General features: G+C 42.0%; 2 protein-coding genes across 6 annotated transcripts in view; both read right to left on the minus strand.

The window, feature by feature from the left end:
• Positions 1 to 756: 756 nt before the first annotated feature.
• Positions 757 to 12839, minus strand: tox4 (TOX high mobility group box family member 4). Of its 2 annotated transcripts, none has more exons than XM_023347109.1 (9): positions 12724 to 12839; positions 8338 to 8406; positions 5990 to 6277; positions 5645 to 5905; positions 4536 to 4886; positions 4361 to 4441; positions 3219 to 3848; positions 2984 to 3138; positions 757 to 1715 (listed from the first exon to the last, which is right to left on the minus strand). In XM_023347109.1, the coding sequence occupies exons 1-9, from the start codon at positions 12727 to 12729 to the stop codon at positions 1658 to 1660; spliced, it is 1899 nt and encodes a 632-aa protein (XP_023202877.1). In that variant the 5' UTR covers positions 12730 to 12839; the 3' UTR covers positions 757 to 1657. The 2 variants fall into 2 exon arrangements, with proteins under 2 accessions (XP_023202877.1, XP_014328054.2); XM_014472568.2 differs by lacking the exon at positions 12724 to 12839 and adding an exon at positions 9672 to 10346.
• A 266-nt stretch (positions 12840 to 13105) lies between these two features.
• LOC102224695 (solute carrier family 12 member 6) overlaps positions 13106 to 21582 on the minus strand; it is a 31109-nt gene continuing 22632 nt past the window's right edge. For 2 of the 4 annotated variants that reach the window (XM_023346141.1, XM_023346142.1), the window contains exons 15-28: positions 21160 to 21278; positions 20952 to 21050; positions 20735 to 20854; positions 19995 to 20099; positions 19694 to 19862; positions 18764 to 18959; positions 18501 to 18670; positions 18272 to 18403; positions 17703 to 17810; positions 16832 to 16855; positions 16331 to 16405; positions 15918 to 16144; positions 15701 to 15834; positions 13106 to 15219 (exon numbers count right to left, since the gene is read on the minus strand). In XM_023346141.1, the coding sequence (XP_023201909.1) occupies positions 15128 to 15219; positions 15701 to 15834; positions 15918 to 16144; positions 16331 to 16405; positions 16832 to 16855; positions 17703 to 17810; positions 18272 to 18403; positions 18501 to 18670; positions 18764 to 18959; positions 19694 to 19862; positions 19995 to 20099; positions 20735 to 20854; positions 20952 to 21050; positions 21160 to 21278 (1770 nt within the window). In that variant the 3' untranslated portion in view covers positions 13106 to 15127. The remainder of the gene's footprint in view (positions 15220 to 15700; positions 15835 to 15917; positions 16145 to 16330; positions 16406 to 16831; positions 16856 to 17702; positions 17811 to 18271; positions 18404 to 18500; positions 18671 to 18763; positions 18960 to 19693; positions 19863 to 19994; positions 20100 to 20734; positions 20855 to 20951; positions 21051 to 21159; positions 21279 to 21582) is intronic. The other 2 variants (XM_023346143.1, XM_014472564.2) reach the window with 2 other exon arrangements.

Genomic DNA, 21582 nt, shown 5'->3' on the forward strand with positions numbered 1-21582 from the left:
GTTAACACCAAAGTGTAATAAAAAGAAATCTGTTATATTATAACATAAAATATTTTATTTCATAATTAAAAACATTGCCACAATATCTACAATAGACCACACCAATAATGGCATCGCTTTATCCACCTTGAAACAGTTTTTTGTTTTTTTGGAAGCAACTTAATCCTTTTATTCCTCAGTCAACCCGCCACTGATTTATTTCTCTGGTGTGTTAGGGCCGTTGTAGATGGGGAAAAGAAAGGAGGAGAACGTTTCTGCCAAAGAATGTTGAGATTGCCAGGAAACTTGGACGTTTTTCAGTTCAACCCTCACGGTCGACACTCAGTAGTACTGCGGCGTCTGTCACGGTCAGACAACAGGGAAGCAGGAAGTTTGGGTGGGCGGGTTGATGTCCCGTCAGACTGTCAATCCCCGAAACCACCCCTTATTTTTTTACAACTTATTGTAAAAAGCTTGTGGGGTCTAAATGAGCACGGGAGGGTTAGGAAGTCAAAAATTTGTTTTCCCCTACCAAAAAGGGAAATTTTAAAAGTTGCACATTTCTAAAATTTATTTCAAAATTTGAGACTTTTGCAAATTTTCATCTTTTCAACAGAGATTTTTTTAAAAAATTGTAGAAAACTTGAGATTTTTGGTCAAAAATTAAATTTTTTTCCAATCTGCAATGGCCCTAATACTCCGTTACATATTTATTACTTTAATGGGGTAAAATCTTTTCATTAAAAAAAAAAAAATAATAATTTGCAATGAACTCCCTTTACAGCAAATGCTGCTGTTAGAGCTGGTGTGTTTATTTCATACTGGCATTTCTAATTCCATCCAGAAATGATCACAAATCTTTATATGCAAACTACGCAGCACACGTTCCAAAAGCTCAAATGTACAGGGTCGAAGCAGACGTTAGCACCCGTTTTGTGTTTCTGACCAGCAGCCGTTCACTTATGGAAAGTTGGTCAAAAGTTGTCTTTTAAAAATGTGTTTTGACAGAATTCCATTCCAGGTAGGCTCCCTTTTCGCCCGCCACGTTTAACTCCTTCTTGCACGATCTGGAGATGGTTTGTGCTTGGCGTGGTTGTCGGTTTCCCAAATGTCTACATTAGCGCAGATGACGAGAAGACCGAATCGTCCAAAACTCCCAGAATTCGTTCACAATGATCCTGTCGTCCTTGTATGAGTAAAGGGAAGAGCACAGACGAATAAAATAAATGCATCAGCAGGTTCCCTCCCCCCCACATGTCACTTTCCTTATTTTTTCCTTTTTTGAAAATAATTAAAAACACCACCATGTTCATATAAAATGTTCCTCGTTTTATCAAGTTCATTTTCCTCTTTTTTTTTTTTTTTTTACTCTCTTCCAATTCACAATACATGATCAACATGAAATACGCGGAGCGGCGCTAGCCATCCGTCCTCGTCCGTCTGCGTGAACGAATCCAGTGCTTGCAAAACAGGAAACCGGAGGCGACTTCCACCCGCCTGCCACTGTGAGGTCTTTGTTCTTGTCCCCGAGATGATGTGAGCGTAAGAAAGAAAAACAAACAAAAAAAAAACCCAACAACGAACCATTTACCAGCCGACACCCGAGTCAGTCGCACGTGTTTTGTTTGCAGTTCATTTGTAGTATTTAGTCCCGTTTGTGTGGCATCGTTTCCGTTCTCTATGTGACGGTGGTGGAGTTTGACCCTCGGATGGCGCACCAGGCCATGAAAACGTCTCTGTGGAGAAGAAACAACAGGGGAGAGCATTAAAAGTAAAATACGATTAAAATGACTTGGTAGTCCTGATACCTTTAGCCGGAATACATTGGAAAAAACTTGGATTCAACTAATTCAATTCCCCCAACAATTAAAAAAAATAGACAAAAGTAAGATATGACTCTGCAGCCATGGAGCGTTGTGTTTTGCAGAGTTTTGTTGTACAAAATACATTTATTATAAGTACTGGAGCTCATTCGCTCCTATTGTTGCACCTCAGATTATACAAGGCATCTCTCTTCTTATAAAACATTTCCATCCACACAGGCTGCAAAAACACCAACATAAACACTGAAATGGCCACGACTCACCAGCAGATGGCAACAATGATACAAACTGGCTGAGGATTTTGGGACTTCTAGAAAAGGAAATGCTACCCTGAGTGTCAACGTTTTGTGTGGGGGGGGGGGATTTGTCCAAGTAAGCGAGTCCGATGAGAATTGTGCAAAAAACAGAATCGAAACATCCTCATGTAGCAAATTCCCCCAATGATCCCAGAGTGATTTCATAGGAAAAAAAGATTTTGCTAACCAGAATGAAGGAAACTTCACTTATTATCCAAGATGGGCTTCACATGTAAAAATCGGCCGATCACCGATCTCTCAAAATTACGGAAATCGGCACCGATAAATCGGTGCAGCCCTAAATTAAACATCTATTTACCCTCAGAAAGAACACTTTTATCATTTAGCCAAAAAAGCAAATGGTTTTAACTGTAGATTTTACTTTCGATAGAGTCAGACCTCGAGCTACAACCTGTGTTGAATTGAAATATGTAAATATTTCACGCGAGGTTAGCCTGGAATAATTGTAAGACCTGTTAACGACAAGATCATTTACCCGACACGTTTCCTGCAATTACTTCAGGTCTTTATAATAAAAAAGGAAGAAAAAATGATCACATTTCAGGTTTAACTAAGGCTATGTCACTATAGTTCTGGGTAAAACATATTTACAAAGATGGTTTTCTTCATCTGATGCTAAATATGTATATTTTTGTACATTTCTGTTCTCAGTAAATTGTTTTAATAGCAAATTGACTTTTTTGACTCTGTTCTCCAGTTAATTAATCAATAAAACAATTAATCGCAGTTCATCTTGATTTAGTAAATTAATCTGATTAATTGCAATTAATCTCAAATAATCATGATTAAGTCAATTAATCGTGATTAATCGCTTCACCCCTAAACAACAAATTGGTTTATCTTTATTGCGACGTGTGTAAATACCTGCAGTGTGTGGCGACACACTCGTTGCTGCAGTACTCCTTGTCCCAGTCTTCGCTCTCCACCGCCGGCTTGTTGCAGCCGGCGCGCATGCAGATGGTCGGGGCCTGCGCGGCGGTCACACTCAGACCCGGCGTCACGTTCACCTCCACCTCCATCTGGAGCAGCGGACAAAGTGACAAAAACATCTAAACCATGCAGAATAACTCAGGGACTCATCAAAAGTACTGCAGCATACCCCTTCCTCCGCTTCTGCCACCTCCTCCCCTGCCATCACCACGGCGTCCGATTGCCCCACATCCATCGTCACGCCCGACGTGGACGTCAATTTGCTGCCGGCGTCGCCGGCTGCCGTCACTATGATGGGCGTGGCCGAGTCTTGCTGCCGCGACGAGGGAACCACTTTGATCTGCAGGGGAGGCGGAGCGGTGGCCGCGGGAGCGCCGCCGCCCCGAGGCTTGGCTTGCAGAGGGGGCGGAGCCTGCTGCAGTCTGGGCGGCGGCGGGGTGCTCTGCATTTGCTGCAGCGGGGGCGGCTGGCGCGGCGAGGAGGCGGTGGTGCTGGTGATGGAGACGCCGCCGGACGGAAGCGGCGTCTGCTTGATGATGATCTTGGTGACGGTGGGAGGGTTAGGGGTGGGGCTCGGAGCCGGGGCCAGGGGCTTGGCGCCGGTGCGGGACCGCGTGGTGACGTGAGGCAGGTCCAGGATGATGTTGGAGGTGCAGATGTTGGTGATGGTGTTTTCCTCGGGGTTGTAGTGCTGGGACCTGGAGGGTCGCGGGGCGGAAGTGGAGGCGGGAGTGACCACCGGAGGAGAAGGAGGAGCGGGCGGTGGCGATGGTTCGGTTTCCATGACTTCAATGGGAGCCTGAGGAAAAAAAGAGCTGCTTACAAAATGCAAGATTTTTTTCTCACGTCGCCTCAAAACCAGGGCTGAATCTAACGATTACTTTAGCTGTTGATTAATCATCAGTATAAGCAATACATTAATCGTTAGTAACCATTAATCGGATTAAAAAACTTAGAACATTCTGAATGTTTTGCATTTAAGCCTTTTTGCATACATTAAAAGATGCAAATAAGTAAATAATTTAATTCCCTTTTTAAATGAGATAATAAACTTTGTACTGCCTAAAATGTGAAAACAGCAATCCTCTAGTGAACGCTTGATCATTTACATCTCAAGAATGTGAAAATCTCTATTTTCAGAGTTTTTTTTCTTTTTAAATGCATTTTTTTTATCAGTTACTTACTGTTGACTTACTTAGTATGATACACCAGCAAATGTCCTTCTTTTGAGTCCGCAGCTAATAGGCAATTAGTTGAGCATCATTTCAATAATCGATTAATCGTTTCAGTCCTACTCCAACTCAGACTTACCTGGGAGTTTTTGTTGGCTCTGTACTCTGATAGTGCTTTCAAGTATTCCTTCTTTGCTGCATCATTTTTCCTTTTGTAAACCTGGAGGAAAGTCAAAACATTCAACACCGCGAATCAAGTCTGATTCAAACATTCTGCAGCATCAGACTGCGCAAAAGACAAAACGTCCTCCTACTTGTTTTTGTTCCTCTCCCAAACTGTCCCACATGGACGCCACGATCTTAGAGACTTCTCCGAACGTAGCGTTGGGGTTCTGGCCTTTAATGGCCGCCTGCGTGTCCCTGAAGAACAAAGCGTAGGCCGACACGGGTTTCTGAGGCTCGTTGGGGTCTTTCTTCTTCCTCCCCTTCTTTCCTCCTCCTCCTCCTCCTCCTCCTCCACCTGCTGGTGCTGCTGCTCCTCTCCGTCCGACGGCAGAGGAGACGCTGGAAGTGGACGCAGAGACGGGGCACTCCGACATGGAGGAATCGAGTGAGATGACGCCGGGCGAAACAGCCAGAGACACCGGAGACTCGACTAGCACGCTCTGATTGGGGGAGGAAAACAATAATCAGTCTGGAAAGTTCTGAGATGAAACTAATGACAGGATTTCCTCGACATGGAATTGATCGTGGCGCTCTGCCACGACAAAATAAAAGCCACTGCACCTACTTTTTAATGTATGCCAGTGTATTATAAGCCTGGTGGGCCACCAGGCTTTACTCGCCCCCTAACCAGGCTAAGTGTCACTGGTTTATTTTAAGTAGGGTTTTTTATACGCTAGTAGGTAAAAATGGATTGAGCTAGGTTCATAGTTGACACACTGAATTGAGCGAGTGTGGGTGCGCACGAATTACACCAGATCGTTGGCCTCGCACGCTATTATTCACAAATTACTAACCATAATGAGAGTTGGAAATGAAGTTAAATATCATGAAACGTTAAATTGACTTCATCTAGAAAAACCAACAGCCTGCGCTGGTTTCAGGAGGGAAGAAAAACTAGAGACGACAGCCTGAAGTAGAGAGAAATGGTGAAGGAAAGGTTTTTAAGGAAGGTTAAGTTGAATGTATTTTTAATTTAAGGGTGTGAAAAAGACTCTAATGTTAATGCATGTGGCATCTGAATGACAGTAGACGTGCTTAAAATAGTTTGGCCTTAATGCATAATGTTTAATGACGTCTTGCAGTCTCCCTGACGATGGTATTTAATCAGCAGCGTCATGACAACCTCCCAGCCCACCATCACCTTTTACAAAGAATCCTAGATGAAACCCTGGATCATTTTTAGGAGATTCAGACTCACCCGTCTAAAGTCGTCCATGTCGTCGTCCTGCAGCGAGCTGGTGGGCGACGCCGTTGCCGACAACGGATTCTCGGGTGACTGGGGTCGCTGCAACATGTTGCCTCCTCCTAGACCGAGCCCCAGCTGAGCGCTCAGCTCCGATTGGTCGATAGTGGTCAGCTGGCTGGACCCCAGTAACCCCTGGCCCATGTCACCCAACGGGACGTCTATGGTCACCGGAGATGAGCTGCTGAACTGAGATCCAATGGGGTGGCCCAGATCCTGAGGAATGAATGGAACCGACGGGAGTGAACAAAGGTAGAGAAGATCGTTAGAATAACTCAAAAAAAAAAAAAAACTCCTCACCATCCCCAATGAGGAGCCCAGCAGAGCGCTTCCTCCCGACTGGTTCATGACCCCCAGGGTCAGGTGCTCCAAGCCCTGCGAGGGAGCGCTGACGTAGGGGGCGGCGAAGGACGGGTCGTCCCCTTCCACCACGGCGTTCCCCGGTACCACCATGCCGTCTGCGCCGCCGGCGTCCGACAGCTCGCCGAAATGAGACACCACGTCGGACACGGTGAGCGCCGAGTCCGGGTCCAGAGAGATGGGCGGGATCTCGAACTCCTCATCGCCGAGGCTGGGGGTGTGGAACGTCTGGAGAGGCAAAATAGCAACAAGAGAAGGCAAAAATTTATTTATTTTGGACAAAAAAAATTAATAAATGTAGGGATTCTTCTCAAAAACCAAGATAAGTTCCATCTCTGCGTGCAATATCGTAAAACTAGCCGTGGTTAACCAAAAAGAACAATTTGAGATGTTCAGACAAAAGCGGTTTCGTTTAAACCTTAAAACAAACAAAAAAACTTATTCAAGTTGGAAACTTTTCAGGGGAGTTCCCTGGAGCAGCGCCCCTACAGGCGAGGAGGGGAACAGGTTTTTCAAAGGGTTTGCATTATTTGACAGTGCAGCAGGAAACTGAACCGCAGCAGCTGAAAATGTAACAAATGTTGCAATTTTTGTTCCCAATGTAACCAAGTCTACTGAACTGTCAAGTGTGAAAACTCCAATTCTCAATCACACACACCCCCACACACACCGTATTCAGTCCGTGCCTCCTGGTAGTACGAACCATTTGTCCATCACGTGCAGATTATTTCTAGAGCCTTGGACCAGAGCCCCAAACGGGATTTTTTTTTTTTTTTAATCCAACCCACCATGCTTCACTAGCTCTCCCACCCCTCCGCCAGGCTAAGCGTTGCTTGTTTATGTTTCAAGGAAAATAATAATTTTAAAAAAAAGAAAAAAGAAAGAAAATCGCCGTTCTTTGTGAAGAATTATATGAGGTGTTTACATCTCAACACGCTGCCCAGCGTGTGGCTCTGTCTTCCCTGTAAAGTTCACGTCTGTGTTCTCGGCTAGTCGGTGCCTTGGTGGTTAACGAACCAGCGCTGACCTCATCATGCAGGTTCAGCCCGGTGAGGAGCTTTCGCCTCGCAGTCACGCTTCACGCTGGTTTTATATTATTTTTTGATTATTTTTCCGGTTACACGATGCCTCAAACCATATCAAATGCTTCGTCCACTTAAGTCAGCCAGAGTTCATGCGCGCGGCCGCGCAGAGATCTGAAAATCTCGTCCCATTAACTCCAGCAACCACAACAGCTTCTGTGACTCTTGTTAAAAACTCAACAGAGATGAAATGCAAGAGCAACTAGAGCCACATTAGCAGGGTTGAATTAAATCTCCCGTTTGCATCTCTGAGCGCAGTGCAGCGGATTTTACTGATCATGCAGGGCCGGTCCAAGGCTGCACCAGGCCTCGAGCAGAATTTGACTTGGGGGGCCCCTCTTACTGCTAAAAACATCAGCACCGCCAACAGCTTCTGTGTTAGATTTAATCTGGGAGAGGGAGAGTAGTTTAACTGGCCAACCTAAAAAGCAACCAGTTGACTAATTTGTATTTGTGAACAAACAGAGCTCACACTCAAAGATTAAACTCACAGCATCAGATTGTTGCTGTGGTAACAAAACAATCTAACTATGAATTACTCTTCTTTGAAGATTTACAAAGTAAACTTGCCAGCTCCTTTAGCACCATTGATAATCTCAATAAATACATGTTACATTTATACATCTGTGGCCTGTGTTGAATTATTAACATTTATGGGGCCCCTGAAGTCCTGGGGGGCCTGATGGAGCCTCTGACTTAATTTGGATTAAACAGAAGTGAAAATAATCAATATTCATTTTAATTGCACTTTTTGATTTGTTGTTTTTAAGACTAGTTCTGGGTGTAAATAGCGATTCACTGGCGATATTTTCCCATAACATTTAATTACATCAGTAATATTTTTACATTTCCTGTCTACTTAACATCTTTTAATACAAAAACACGGCGGACCGCCTCGGCGCCCCAACCACCGGGCTGAGCAAGTTTTGTGGGGGAAACAGTGAGTGACACAGAGTGTTAAAGTTGCGGGGTGAGAAAACACCTGGGACAGGTCACGACTCAGACGTATGAAAGTAATCCTCAGGTGAGAAATTGTTGCAGCTTTTTCTACGTTGATTCTAACTTTGCATCCGCTGACTCGCACAGAGTGAAAAAAAAAACAACATTCAGATTTGGCTTTTTGAGGCGTCCAAAATAGCTTGGGAGCGTCAGGATAAAAGCTGCGGCTTGTTTCGATCGTTCGCAGACGGACGGCGGACCCCGTACCTCGGCGGAAGAGAGGAAAGGATGGCCGGACCCAGGAATCGACAGGTAGTTTTCGCTGCCGCCAGGGAACTGAAACACACAGGAGAAAACTGAGTTAGAGGCCACAAGTTCCCCCCACGACAAACTAATCCCGGCTTTTGCTTTTCTTTTTTACAGGAACCAAAACAACAAAAAACAAACGTGTTAACTTTGATTTCCAGAAACACAGAGTGGCCGCCATCTTGGGGGTGGAAAGGGGAAGGATATTGACAACAACCAACCATCTTTTTCCATTTCATTTTAATTCAGCAAATTTCAAATATTGAGTTGAGATATTAACGTGTGTGATACTGTAAAAACAACTGCTTGGATGCAATATTTGCGAGTATATTATAAATTAAATAACATGAATGCAATGTCCACGTCAAACTACGCTGCCTGTTAAAAAAAAACAGATTCAAATATCTATGCAAAAGCCTCCTAACTGTTATTGCAAGATTGTTTCTTTGTTTTGTCTTTTTTTATCTGGTGGGAAAAAAAATTACTCCCAACATGGCTAGTCAAATCCTTTGTTATCATGACAGGGCTACTAACAAGTTTTTCAAGACCTAATTTACCAGGATGATAAATTGTCCCAGATGTTTTTGCGATAAACAATAATATATATATATATATATTTAGACCATTTTATAAAGACAATAGCATAAATCATGCAAGAACACATTTTCAAAGATCAATCAACTTTAAATTCTATTGAACATTTAACACTGGAACTGAAAGACATTTTCACTAAATAACAAAAACAACAGGAACCTGAAATAAAATGACTTATGACGAATCTGTACACAGAATTGTCCTCCAAAAAAGGGGGCTAGTTGAGACTAAAGCAGCAGACTGAAGACTTTTGATACCCAGAAATCATCCTGACATTGATTTGCCTCTTGTTGCCATTTGCGACAATAGTGTCTATTAAGGCATATTTGTGTGCTAAAATGGCTCAGTCAAAGTCCAGGATGGAAATTTGTAGTATAATTCGAAATTTGCTTGACTTAAAAACTCGCTCTGTGTTGAAATAATACAAAACGCGTTGAATTTTATAGGTGTAGCATGACAAAAGGTTTATGGCACCATGTGAAATTTTTCCTGCCATCAAACCTCGGAGAGAGTCTAGATTAAACAACAACAGTGGGTTAGCTTTTGTTGTTTTAAAAAGTTAAACAATGACAAAAACCCTAAAAAAAAATACTAACTAGTATTTCACTTGGATGTTTAGCTTTGGTTGTAAAAACAGGAGCCAAAAAGAAGTGACAGTGTTACTGACTGCTGCAGGAACTACATGTTTCGTTTCCTTTCACCTTGCTGTCAGAGTCAAATCCATTGAAGGCATGCGGGTCCAAGAACTCTGGATCAGCGTCGTGCTGCCCGGTTCCGTCTGTTAAATCCGAGTAAAAATTTAGGTCCATGTTTTCAGCTGGGCCTCAGCATTTACCAGTCGCTTCTCTTTGTTTGGTTTTGCGGTGAAATGTTGTGGAAGCCTCCTCAGGTAGCTGCTAATGGGGATCCCAGTTCCTCCCTCCGCCGCCGCCGCCGCACTAGCTGTATCTGCTGGCTCCGTCCGCACTGACAGCTCTGCTGCGGATAATGTGGGGGAAACACTGGGCATGTGTTGCCCCCAGCAGCCGTGCCAAAAATAACCCGTCTGCTGTGCGAGGCTAGCCGCCGGGTTAGCGTGGCCGTTAACCGTCTTTCTTGCCGACTCGTCCCACACCGCGGCTTTTAGCCCCCTTAGCCTGGCTACACCGCTACCGCAAGGCTGCGGTACTCAGACCGCCACCGCCAGCCCCGGAGCCCGTCTGTCTGTCCGACCGTGCTTGGGCGTTTCATTCGGACTCCCTCCCAGAGTTTCTACCGAGAGAAATGTTAACGTAGCCGCGAGAGGTGTGGGGGAACGGTTCAAGGTGTCTGACAGGCGGAGGAACACCGAGCAATCCGCCGTGTCTGCGACGTGTTAGCCCGGGCTAGGATGCTCAATGGATTCCCGAGACGTGGATCGAGGACGGCAGGGTAAAGTTACGCTGAAAAACTACCGGATGTGAGGTGAAGTTTTCAAAATAAAATCGAAAAGATAACCTCTTTTTTTTTTTTTTTTTTTTCCAAGATCAAACGATACGCTCTTTGGCCAATTTACTTGGTTACATCGGCTAAGTAAGTGCGAACATTAATTTAAACAAATAAATGTAGAGAAAGCCACTTGCTGGGGTTCAAACTGCATCAGGAATCAGGACGAAAATGGATTTAAGCGACTTTGAACCTGGCATTTATAGTACGCTGACTGTCTTTAAGGGTTGGTATTTCCATGCGCTAGATTTCAATTAACACGAGTTACAACATGATTTAATTTTTGACACTGAATTTAATCCCAATTGTCAATTTGACAATTTCAATTCCAGTTCTAACAAGCTCCATGAACTGGACAAACACCAACAATTCTGCATGATCCCTCGCCATTGGTGGGAAAAAAAAAAAGAAATGAAGAATTCTGCATACAGAAGTCAGAAACAAAAGGTAATAATGTTGAAAAAAACTGGGAGGATGGGTCCAAAGAGGAATAAAAAAAGTAGCAAACCACAGTAGGTACATCTACATTACCAGACTTTAAACAAAGCAGTTAGGACCAGTCAAAGGTTTTTCCACAATCACCTTCTACAAACTATGCTTGAGTTCATATAAAATATTGTTTAATAGGAAATGGCTCTGTACCAAGAATATTCAATTTGACATGATTATTTCTAAAGTGCTCCAGTTTCACATTTAATTTAACATGATTTAGAAATAAATATCAGCCTTGGCATTTAAGAAACTGATTATTTTTATTTAATTCAGTCGTGGGTTTATGTGTGAAATACACATTTAAAGCGTCGTGATAAAGTTGTCACGTAAATATTTCAGATTTAAAAAAAAAAAAAACCTAACTGCCTTCAAAACCTAGCAACTGGCAAATCAACTTTACTGGAGGCTCTAAAAGAATGAGCAGCCTGATTAAAATCATGCATCTCAATTGGATTTAAGCCCTGACTTTGAGTAGGCCACTTCATAAAAATTCCCCTTCTTGTTTTTGCTTTATTAGATTCAATAACAATCCATTTGGACACAAACCTAAAACCAGACAATGTCATTGCATCAACTTTTCCAAGTCATCCAGCGACAGATTATCACACTACCACTACCATGTTTGAATATTGGTATCATTAGAATGACGGATTGAACAAGTTCCACTTTTGTCTTGTCCATTCACAAAATATTGTGCCAAAACTTTTACGGCTCATCAAGATGCATTACAGAACATATGACTTTTTGGACTTTTTTGTCCACTCTGTCTTACTGTTAACTAAAAGAGGCAGGAAAGGCCTGGGATCCTTTAGATACTGTTTTAGTTTCTTTCATGATCTCTTAGTTGAGACGTCAGTACACTCCCAGAGTAATATCAGTAGGCCAGTCACTCCATGTTTACTCAATTTGTGAATAGCTCACTGTGGCTCACTGGAGTCCCACAAGTTAAAAATGGTTTTGCAACCCATTCTAGGTTTGCTGTCTTATCTGTTCTTGAATCCTATTGGATACGAATCTGAGATCTTTCGGCCTACATCATGTCACATTTTACATAAGTTTCTTCTTAGAATTTTAATCTGACCTGTGCTGGGCCCAAGTGTACATTGGATTGTCCACAGTTAACGTATGATTTAATTTTCTCATTTAATCTTTTACTGTATTAAAATGTATTTAAAGATCTGAAACATTTCTGCAGAACAAAAAAAAAATACATATATAGTTTTAGTGTCATTTTATTTTGAAAGCTAGAACCGGAAGTCGCCTTTTAGAAAGTACTAGAGCCAGATATCCCTATGCTACATACCGACTATGGCTCGACAATAAATTTGAAGGAAGATATTTTTCAGATTCCGCTTATCGGAGTGCTTCAACAATTTGAAAGTGAAACAGGAGTATTAATTAATCTACGTCCTCATTGGATCCGTGCTAACATATTTTGTGATTAATCCAAAAAATGTGTGTTATGACCGGTAAAGGTTCAAATAAGATAACTTACTAAGGCTGGTCAATCCTTAATAGGGACTTTAATCATTTTAAACCAAGTTCAAGCATCGGTAACAACTTGTTAAGACTGAAAGTTGTGCCTACAGACCCCCAAGTTCGCTCTTTAATTGTAAAAGCAGTTTAATTGAATTTTAAAAATAGCATTTCCAATAAAGTGACACTAATAAATCAGATCAGACCAGCTGATCCGCTCAACAAGGCCATCATTGTGATTGTGAAGACCAAACATCCTGTGTTATAGTTTATTAATCTTATATTTCTACATGAAATATGTTCAAAACCAACTACTCTTACCTCCATTCTCACCCCGAAATCTGAATCACGTTTTGTTTTGTTTCTTTTAAATCCCACTTTTTAAGCAGAACTTCGCCCACAATTTCCTCCAATATAACATGGCACCGGCTTCCTGATTGTACGCGTTCGTGGAAGTGACGTCGTTAGGCCGATAAAGTATGTCAACGTTTCAAAATAAGAGTAAGACTGTGAATGATGTTAAAATGCAAAGTTTCAAGCAAATGAGATCCGTTTAAGACTATATTCTTTGCATTATTTCAAATTAAAAAGTATATTTGGATAAAACCAAAACTCGGCCATAAAACTACACATTTCACAGAAGACTAAGTTATTCCCGCGATTCGTAAAACAAACAAAAATAGACAGCAATGTCTTTCTTTGAAATTGCTTTATTCCCATTTTTTTAAGCAACATTTTTTTGTCATGATTTTTATAATAATGTAATTAAAAAAAGATAAAACTTAAGGTCTTCTTCTGCCCTTATGTACAAGCGAGATCATTTTCAGGAAATAAAAATCAAACATAATGTAATCCTTGCACAACAATGAAAATAAAATCAAAAAAATAGCATTCGAGAGGGATAACACATCTCTAGTTAGAGGTTTCTAAAATTGAACAATAAAATCACAAGCATTCATTTTACATACGGACATGTGCGCATACACATAAAGCAGCACGTGAGTGGGGCTGTTTTGAGGTGTGGAATGAGATGGTTGTAGGATAAAACGCTCATACTGCCGATATTCTTTCGAATAACAAAACGAGATCAAACAAGTGACATCAACGCATTCATACCTCATTGAGCCAACATGCAGTGCTGTGGTTCGTGCCACAACGGTCCAACTTGACCACTATTATTATTATTATCCGTTTCTCGTCTGCCTGAGGCCAACACAAACTATAACTAACGAGTCTGACAGTTTATAAAACGGAGTTACGCCGATGTCTCTTCTCATGCAGTCCACCGGGCTAGCTACAGGTCCAAGACCTCTAATCACGTTCTCAATAGTCATTTTGGTTTTACCTGGAGATCAATAAATATTAAACAACATAAAAAGGCAGCCCTTCTTCCCAGATATGCCGTCATAGCAACACTAGCATCCGAACCAACCGGCATCAGAGCGGTATTCGCATCTAAACGATTAATCGATGATATGTGCCCCTAGGAAAGTCTCTCATTTTTATTCGCATATAGAAGTTTAGTTCTTTAAGTGCTGGAACGAAATTGACAGAAGCGAGTGTGTGTGTGTGTACGGAGGTGGGAGAGTGTACATTGCCATCATTATAATTGGCCCAAGAAAATTTTACCTTACATCTATACTTTAAAACAAAATAATATCCTTGGGTGTCCTAAGAATACTTCCCCTGTTAATTCGAATTATTGCTTCACATGATTTCTTCCAAACATCTACCTTTTCTTTATTATTACCTACAGTTAACATTTAAGAAATATTGCATGATTATTTAACTATAATGTGTCTTTTGAAAACATTATTTTAAATTTGTGCTCAAGTTTACATTGAACTTAAGATTTTGGTTCATAAATGAAAGAAACCCAAAAGGAACTTATTCTGAATTTGGTAAAAAAAAAAACAACACAAAAACAAAACAAAAAAAAAAACAGGGCTTCTAATACACAATATTAGTTTCAGACAAATAGCAGCAAAATCTGACATCTGTGCAATAATACTGATTTTAAAGTTGCTGTATCACAAGCTTTAATGTCTACAAAATGAAATGCTGAGTTTGGTGTTCATCTGTTCCTGTAGATGGAAAATGATACAAGAGATTATCTGCTTTACTCTTATTTACTCCATGTGTAATTCTGGAACAAACAAGTATGTGCCTTCCGAAATAATAATAAAAAAAACAATAATAATACTCCTCTTGCTACCAGACATTTAGGCCTCACATAGCAAACTAACAAACGTCCAAAATACATTCTGTACAAAAAGCAAACCCTGAGTTTCGTTGGTGGAACGACTGCATTGTTTTCAGACCCATCATATTTACTTTAACTGTTCCACTGCCTAAACACACCTGCTTCGAACAAAACGCTGGTCCCTTCAACAGATCAAAGATCTTCCAGGTGAACGATTCCCACACACACACACACACACACACACACACACACAGACACATGCACACACATGATTGCTATGGGTTCTTGTTGCTCAATCGTGGAACTGTGTTGGCGTTTCCTCGAGTCAACATAATTGGAGTAGAAAACACCATCATGGCAGAAAACGAGTGAAGATGAAAAGTTGGGTGGGATGTTGACGTGACAACCGATGCTGCAGCCAGGGACGGTCTATCCCACGCAGCCCACACAGAACCAACCCATCTCCGGTCTTCTCCATGATTGGCTTGCTTGTTAAACAGTGTCTTCCAGTGTCTTGTCCAATTAGGAGTAGATGGTGATGACTTCACTTCCGCCTCCTCGGACCAACAGGACGCGCTCCAGTCCTTCAGTCAGAACCTCCAAGAACTCCATGTCTGGGTTCATGAGTTAAAACTTTACAGCTTGTATTAGAACCGGGGCTGCAACTAACGATTACTTTTGTAAATCAATTATTCTGACGATTGATTGATTAATCGGGTGAAAAGACAGATTTTTCATTTAACAATTTGCTCCTTTTTTTAAACAATATACATTGAAAGATGCAAACAAAGAATTTAAAAAAAAGAAAAGAAAAAACATTTTCTTGCCTGAAATGAAACTGGTGAAGCTAAACTTGTGTTGCTAGGGGAGTTTTGAGTAAAACATATTTACAGAAGAAGATGTTTTATCTTAAATGCAAGCTATATTTTTCAGAAAATTGTCTTTTTTTGCATGTGTTTACTCCAGTTAACGATCAATCAATTACAACATTAGTCAATGATTATTCCAAAAATCAATTAATCATGATTAATCCCATTAATCGTTTCAGCCCTCATGAGAACAGTGAATTACAGCAACAGGAGAAAGAAAGGATACAGTTCTCGTCACCGTCCGTGTTCTTCGGGGGCCCCGGCATGTTGAGCAGGACGAGCCGGGCATCGTGGGATTTGTTCACGATGACTTCGTTGAGCTTGACGGCGGTGTGCATCCTTCTGACGTTGGAGTGGTCCCTTAAAGAAAAAAACCCACACACAATCATCCACCTCTCTAAGCCACTGCGATCAGACAGAAGTGAATCGCTATCCGTCCTCACGGCCTGATGCTCAGCATGTCTCTGAAGCCTTCGGGCGTGGAGCAGCCGGAGTGCGCCGCTCTGTACTGGGCCGTCTTCTCTTTGGTCCAGGTCATCTGGACGCGACGGTGGTGCTCGGAGCTGCTGCTCACCGGCCGCTCCCGCTCTCCGCCGTCGGTGTCGTCCTCGTCGTCTGACCCGATGCTGGTCAGGCGCAGCATGGAGTTGCGGTCCTTCACCAACTGGGCCTGTGTCGCATACGGAAACAAACATGGACTCGGCTCGTATAACCCCTGATCCAGGGTACCCGGCTCGAACCCGGGTCAGGCTTGATCCTTTTCTTTTTTTTTTCCCCAATGCGATTTCTCGCTCCTCTGCCACCAACCTCCTGACTCTTAACTCTCGTTTCTTTCTCGCTCTCTGCCTCTTTGTACCTGTCTGTCTCTGTCTTCTTTGATGGGGTTCGAAGTGTGGCCTTCAGTACTCCTGAACCTGGGCGAGAGATACACCTAAAGACAACACAAGGTCACCTAACCTGCTAAAAAAACCAAACACAGGCTGTACCTACTCTATCGGGAAGCTACAGGAGCACAACGCAAGTTATGGAGCCCATCTGTCTAAAGAGGCAGACGGGATTCAAATCAGAAGACCTCTGAACTTCAGTGGGAGGAGCAGCAGGGGAAAGTTACAGAAAAACAAATCATGGTGTAAAATTATTAAGAGGAACTATGACATGAACTTTATTTACACTTTTGTGCAGCTAACTGGACAAAATAATAGTGCTTCTATCTGAACTGTTGAAGGATAATGGCTGAAACCAGCTGGTTTTGTGAGATCAGTTTAATTCAAATCTGCTCTCTCAGAAGTTTGAAGGTCTTCGCCTACAGCTAAATTCAGGCAGCTTCATATGGCAAAGTGAAACATGGTAAACTTACATCGTCAAAACTCCAGCGCACCCTCTGAGCAAACCAGAGGCAAAGGGAGAGGATATGAAATGGAAAAAATAAAATACCTGCTACATTATGATCCTCTTTTTTTACCCTTTTGTTCACTTCAGGGATTCAACAGGCTTCACAAACTTGAATTTAAGACTTTTAAGACCACTATGAATGGAATTTAAGACCTGTATCTCCACAGAAGTGGTTGAACATCGTCCAGCCAACTGGCGATAAAGTTGCGCTTATCCAAGATGGACGCAAAAAAGCTAGCTAGTTATCTAGCTGGTAAGGATTTATTGGCAGCTAGTCAGCGGTAGCCTCAACGGCCTGGAGTCACAGAACATAAAGAAGATGTCTGAGTGTGACTCAAACTTTTTGCCTGACAAAAGTTCTCACAAGAAAATTAAAAATTACGTAGAACTACTGTGCATGCCGTCATCGGGATGCAAGACATCAAAAAACATGCGATTGCAATGCTATTGTTAAATATTGCAATAATGACAATGATTCTAATTGTTTTTTCTCCTTTTATTTTTATATCCCGACAACTGTGAGACTTGGCATCTCAGGAAGGCAATGTACAGTTAGAGTGCCTCCTACTGGTCAAGTATATAAATGGCATGTAGAGCTTTAACTTTGTATTTTTCATTTTATTTTTTTATTTCAGGGCATATGAAATAAAAATAAAATCTAAGTGGAGTAGAACGCAAGCGTAAAACTGCACGTGCCTCACAACCTAAACTGGCAATCTCAACCCAAAAACTGAGTGAGCATTGCAACTTCTTGCTTTGTATTTGCCCCACTTTACAAAGACACCCCTCAAAATGAAAGGTGTAAAACAAGAAAAACATTTACACCGAACACTTACTTCTCTTTCTCTGTCTGATTTAGAGAGTCGCATTTGTCTGAGCATCTGAGATCTCTGCTCCATCATCAGTGTCCTTTCGTAGGTGTACGCACTGATGTCGCTGTTATGCTGGAGACGGAGAGGAACGAAAACACTCAGATTATTACACATTTTTGACAAACTTTGACAGATTATCAACATTTCAATTCTTTTGTAGATTTATAAGGTTTTGTTAGGACAAAAATGATCTCACAGCTGAGCTTTAGATACTTTAGAATGTATTAGAGTCTACAAACTAATGAATAATAGCAGCTTTCATTTATAATGCTTTTTACATTATTGAGAGTGCAAAAAAAAAAAAAAATTAAAAACCAATAGCTTAATAATTCTCAAATATTTGAATATTGCTTATATTCATAAAAATCCTAAAATAGTTAAACTGACAAGATTTGGACATATGAATTTTATATAGCGTGCAATGTTTGCAAAACATGAATTCACAAAAGAAATTAAAAGCGTTGGGATGATCCCAAAAACTGGGGCCCTGGGCTAGAGCCCTGTAGCCCTTTCGGACCCAGCTGGTCACATACCATCTCCACTACTTCCACCTCAGCTTCAATACGAAGGTGATAGAGAAACGTTGCCAGATCCTTCTTCATCTGAATCGAGTTGTCCTCCATCTGAGCCACGGTGAAGATTCGCATCCCACATTTACGCCACACCTGGATGGAGACGGAAAATTATTTCCTCAGGAAAATATATTCATAGAAAATGGATTAATTTAATAAAAATGGTTGCATTTGCGCCTCCTTCCCCCACCTTGTGTTGGCGAAGGAGAAACGGCAGCAGCATCAGCATCCCCCCGTCGTGGACGATCCACCACACGTCGATGTAGCCGTCGGTGGGCGGCTCGCTGTTGCTGGGGAACAGGGAGATGTTTTTGGGCACCAGCAGAGCCAGGTGGGCCGCCGTGGTCACTCGGACCGTATCTGGAAGGAGGAAACAGACGGGGGTTGCTGTCGGGCTGTTGAGTGGAGGAAAAAAATAAATAAAAATTGCATTTCGTCTCCTCTGTGGCTCACTGATGAAGGTCTTCCAGGCCTGCGGGTCTTCGCTCTGCCTCCAGGTGTGCGGCCAGCCCATCACCACCGTGTTGGGCTTCATTCCTCCCAGACCGCTCGACTGGATCATGTGACTGATTCCCTCGCGGGGCTTTTGAGCCACTATGCACTGAACGAAGCCCTTCACCCGTTCCTTCTCCATGAGAAGCTTCAAAGTCTGAGGGAGGAGAGAAAACGGTCCAGACGCTGTTAACATTCATGTTAAATACAGCGCTACATCATAGGGGTGGGCATTGATTCTATTATTTATCATTTATTTTGATACGTTGCTTATCATGGTAAGAATTTTGATTTATTGCCAGAAAAATTTGCAACCCCTCCAAAATTGTGTGTATTTCAGCATCGTTAGCTCTGCGTCTCTGGGAACATATTAAAGGATTCCTTATTTAATTTTTTAGTTATTTTTGTGTTGGAGTTTTATTGACAAATTACAACTTCTTTCTCCTCATGTTACAGCTTTATTCTTGAAAAGAATAGAAAAATCATAAATCTTAGTCTAGCCCTTATATTTTGTCATAGAGTTGATCTAAATTAAAATCCAAATGAATAGAAGCTGTACAATACTCGTCAATCAAGATGGCCGCCCTGGACGTGCTGACATCACTCTGAACTAAGGAAACCCAAGGACTGCATTTTTGGGGGGAAACAAAATCCTGATTTTCTAAAAATTTTAACTAAATAGAAACACATGCCTCGCGTGTTATTTTTTTCTTTGCTATCTCTTTATGTTCATCACTTAGAATTCCCTTGACAAATTCAGGATTCAGGTTGGAACATGCTAAAATATGGAAAAGTTCAAGGGGGATGAACAGTTTTGCACAACACTGCATGACTTCCAGTATTTCCAGATCCATAAAGCCTGTCTGACATGTGATGCGCGTAAAGATGAACCTGTTCTGCGGCCAGAGCCTCGCCGTAAGTCTGCAGGAAGTGTCCTGGGACGACCGTGCCGACGATGGTGAGGCCCTTTCCTGCCTTCAGCTGGCTGGCGAACGTCAGCAGCCGCGGAGACTTGACGTGGGCGTCTTCGTCCAGTTTTAGCAACACCAGCAGTTGGGGCCTTGGGAGAAAAAGGAAATAAAACTGGATTTTACATAAATTTGTGGCCATTTGAATGCTTTAAGCTTTACGTTTATATCTTTTTGCATCGGGGCATGAAGAAGTCGAAGTCCGTGAAGTGCTCTGCTCTTACCTCCAGTTCTTGGTGTGTGGTGGTCCCTCCTCCAGCCTCAAGAGGGCGTAGCGGGCAGCACTGAGTGACAGACCGCGGATCCCGTCTCCCCACTCCTTCTCTGCTCTAATGTACACAGCAATAAAGAAAAAGGATAAACTTGCTGAAAAAACTCCGGTAAGCAGAAAAAAGAAAATGAAAAAAATGCAGTGGCGCCCCCAAAAGGTGGGAAAGGAGTGGCCCATGACCCCCGCACATCCCCAAAGAATCACGTTTATGTCATAGAAAGTCATACAGCGTCATCTTCTTCAATGAAGACATAAATGTAAAAAACAATAAATACATTAAAAATGGATAAATCAACAAATAAATGAATAATAAATTAATTAAAAATAAATAAATACTAAAGGAATAAATTAAAACTAAATGCATTAAAAAAATGAATACTAAATAAATTAAATACTAAATGAATAGATTTAAAAGAATTAATATACTAAATAAATATATTAAATAAATGCAAAATAAATAACTTAAAAATAAACAAATGATTGAATACCAAATAAATTTATTCAAATTATAATTTTTTAAAAATTTGTATGTGCCCCCCTAAATTTTACTGTTCTGGCCACCCGTATGAAATTTTCTGGGTCCACCACTGAAAAAATGACCAAATCAAACTATTTCAAACACACGCACAGGAATCTGAACCATACTGTACATGTACAAATGCATGGAGCAAATACATCACCATGGCAACATACCCATGATATTCAATGTATTTGTAGATCATGCCAGCGATCACCATGGCAACGATTGCGTAGTACCAAGAAGATATGAACATGAGAGCGAGGCAGATGATCATCCCCAGAAACGACAAAGTCCTGGACAGATGTGGAGCACAAGAACACTTCAGTCTGCACGTTTGTGTGTACAACTGTGAGTAGGCGGGTGTGTGTGTGTGTGTTTGTTTGTCAGTACCAGTGGTAGTAGGAGAAGCGGGGCCTCCAGTTGGGGGTTCTGAGCAGCGTCTGCAGAGCGCAGGCCAAGTTCACAAACAGGTAACACATCAGGAAGAACCTGGAGAGACAGAGAAGTAAAGCTGGAGTCCGACAGGGAGAGACTGGCTGACAGGCTGGGCGACCAAGCCAATCAGGACCGGCCGTTCAGAACGGCCTCATTGGCTCACATTGTGAGGATGGGAGCGACCAGGTCCAGAGAGGCGATGAGAATCCCCAACTCAGCTATCAGTGCCGTCAGGAGAAGAGCCCAGGTGGGTTCGCCGTTAGCTTTCCCATGTCCAAACACCTGGAGCACAACACAAACACAGACCCACGCACACACACACACACACACACACACAGAGGGAATACACTGTGATCACACCAAAGACTTTACACCGGAAATGGCTAAATGAGCTCTCTAAGCATTAATTAGTGAATAAATAATTGCTTCTAATCCTTAAATCTTTTATCGCCTGTTAAGATTCTGAACTTTATTGTTCTTTCACAATAATCTGAACGTCCCAAAAATGCTCTACTTATGCTAGCTGCATGCTAAAGATTAACATTAAAAAGATTATTTTTTATTTGCTCGCAGCTAAGAGGAGGAG

This window comes from Xiphophorus maculatus, chromosome 14, assembly GCF_002775205.1.
Source record: "Xiphophorus maculatus strain JP 163 A chromosome 14, X_maculatus-5.0-male, whole genome shotgun sequence".
NCBI classification, from domain to species: Eukaryota; Metazoa; Chordata; class Actinopteri; order Cyprinodontiformes; family Poeciliidae; genus Xiphophorus; species Xiphophorus maculatus.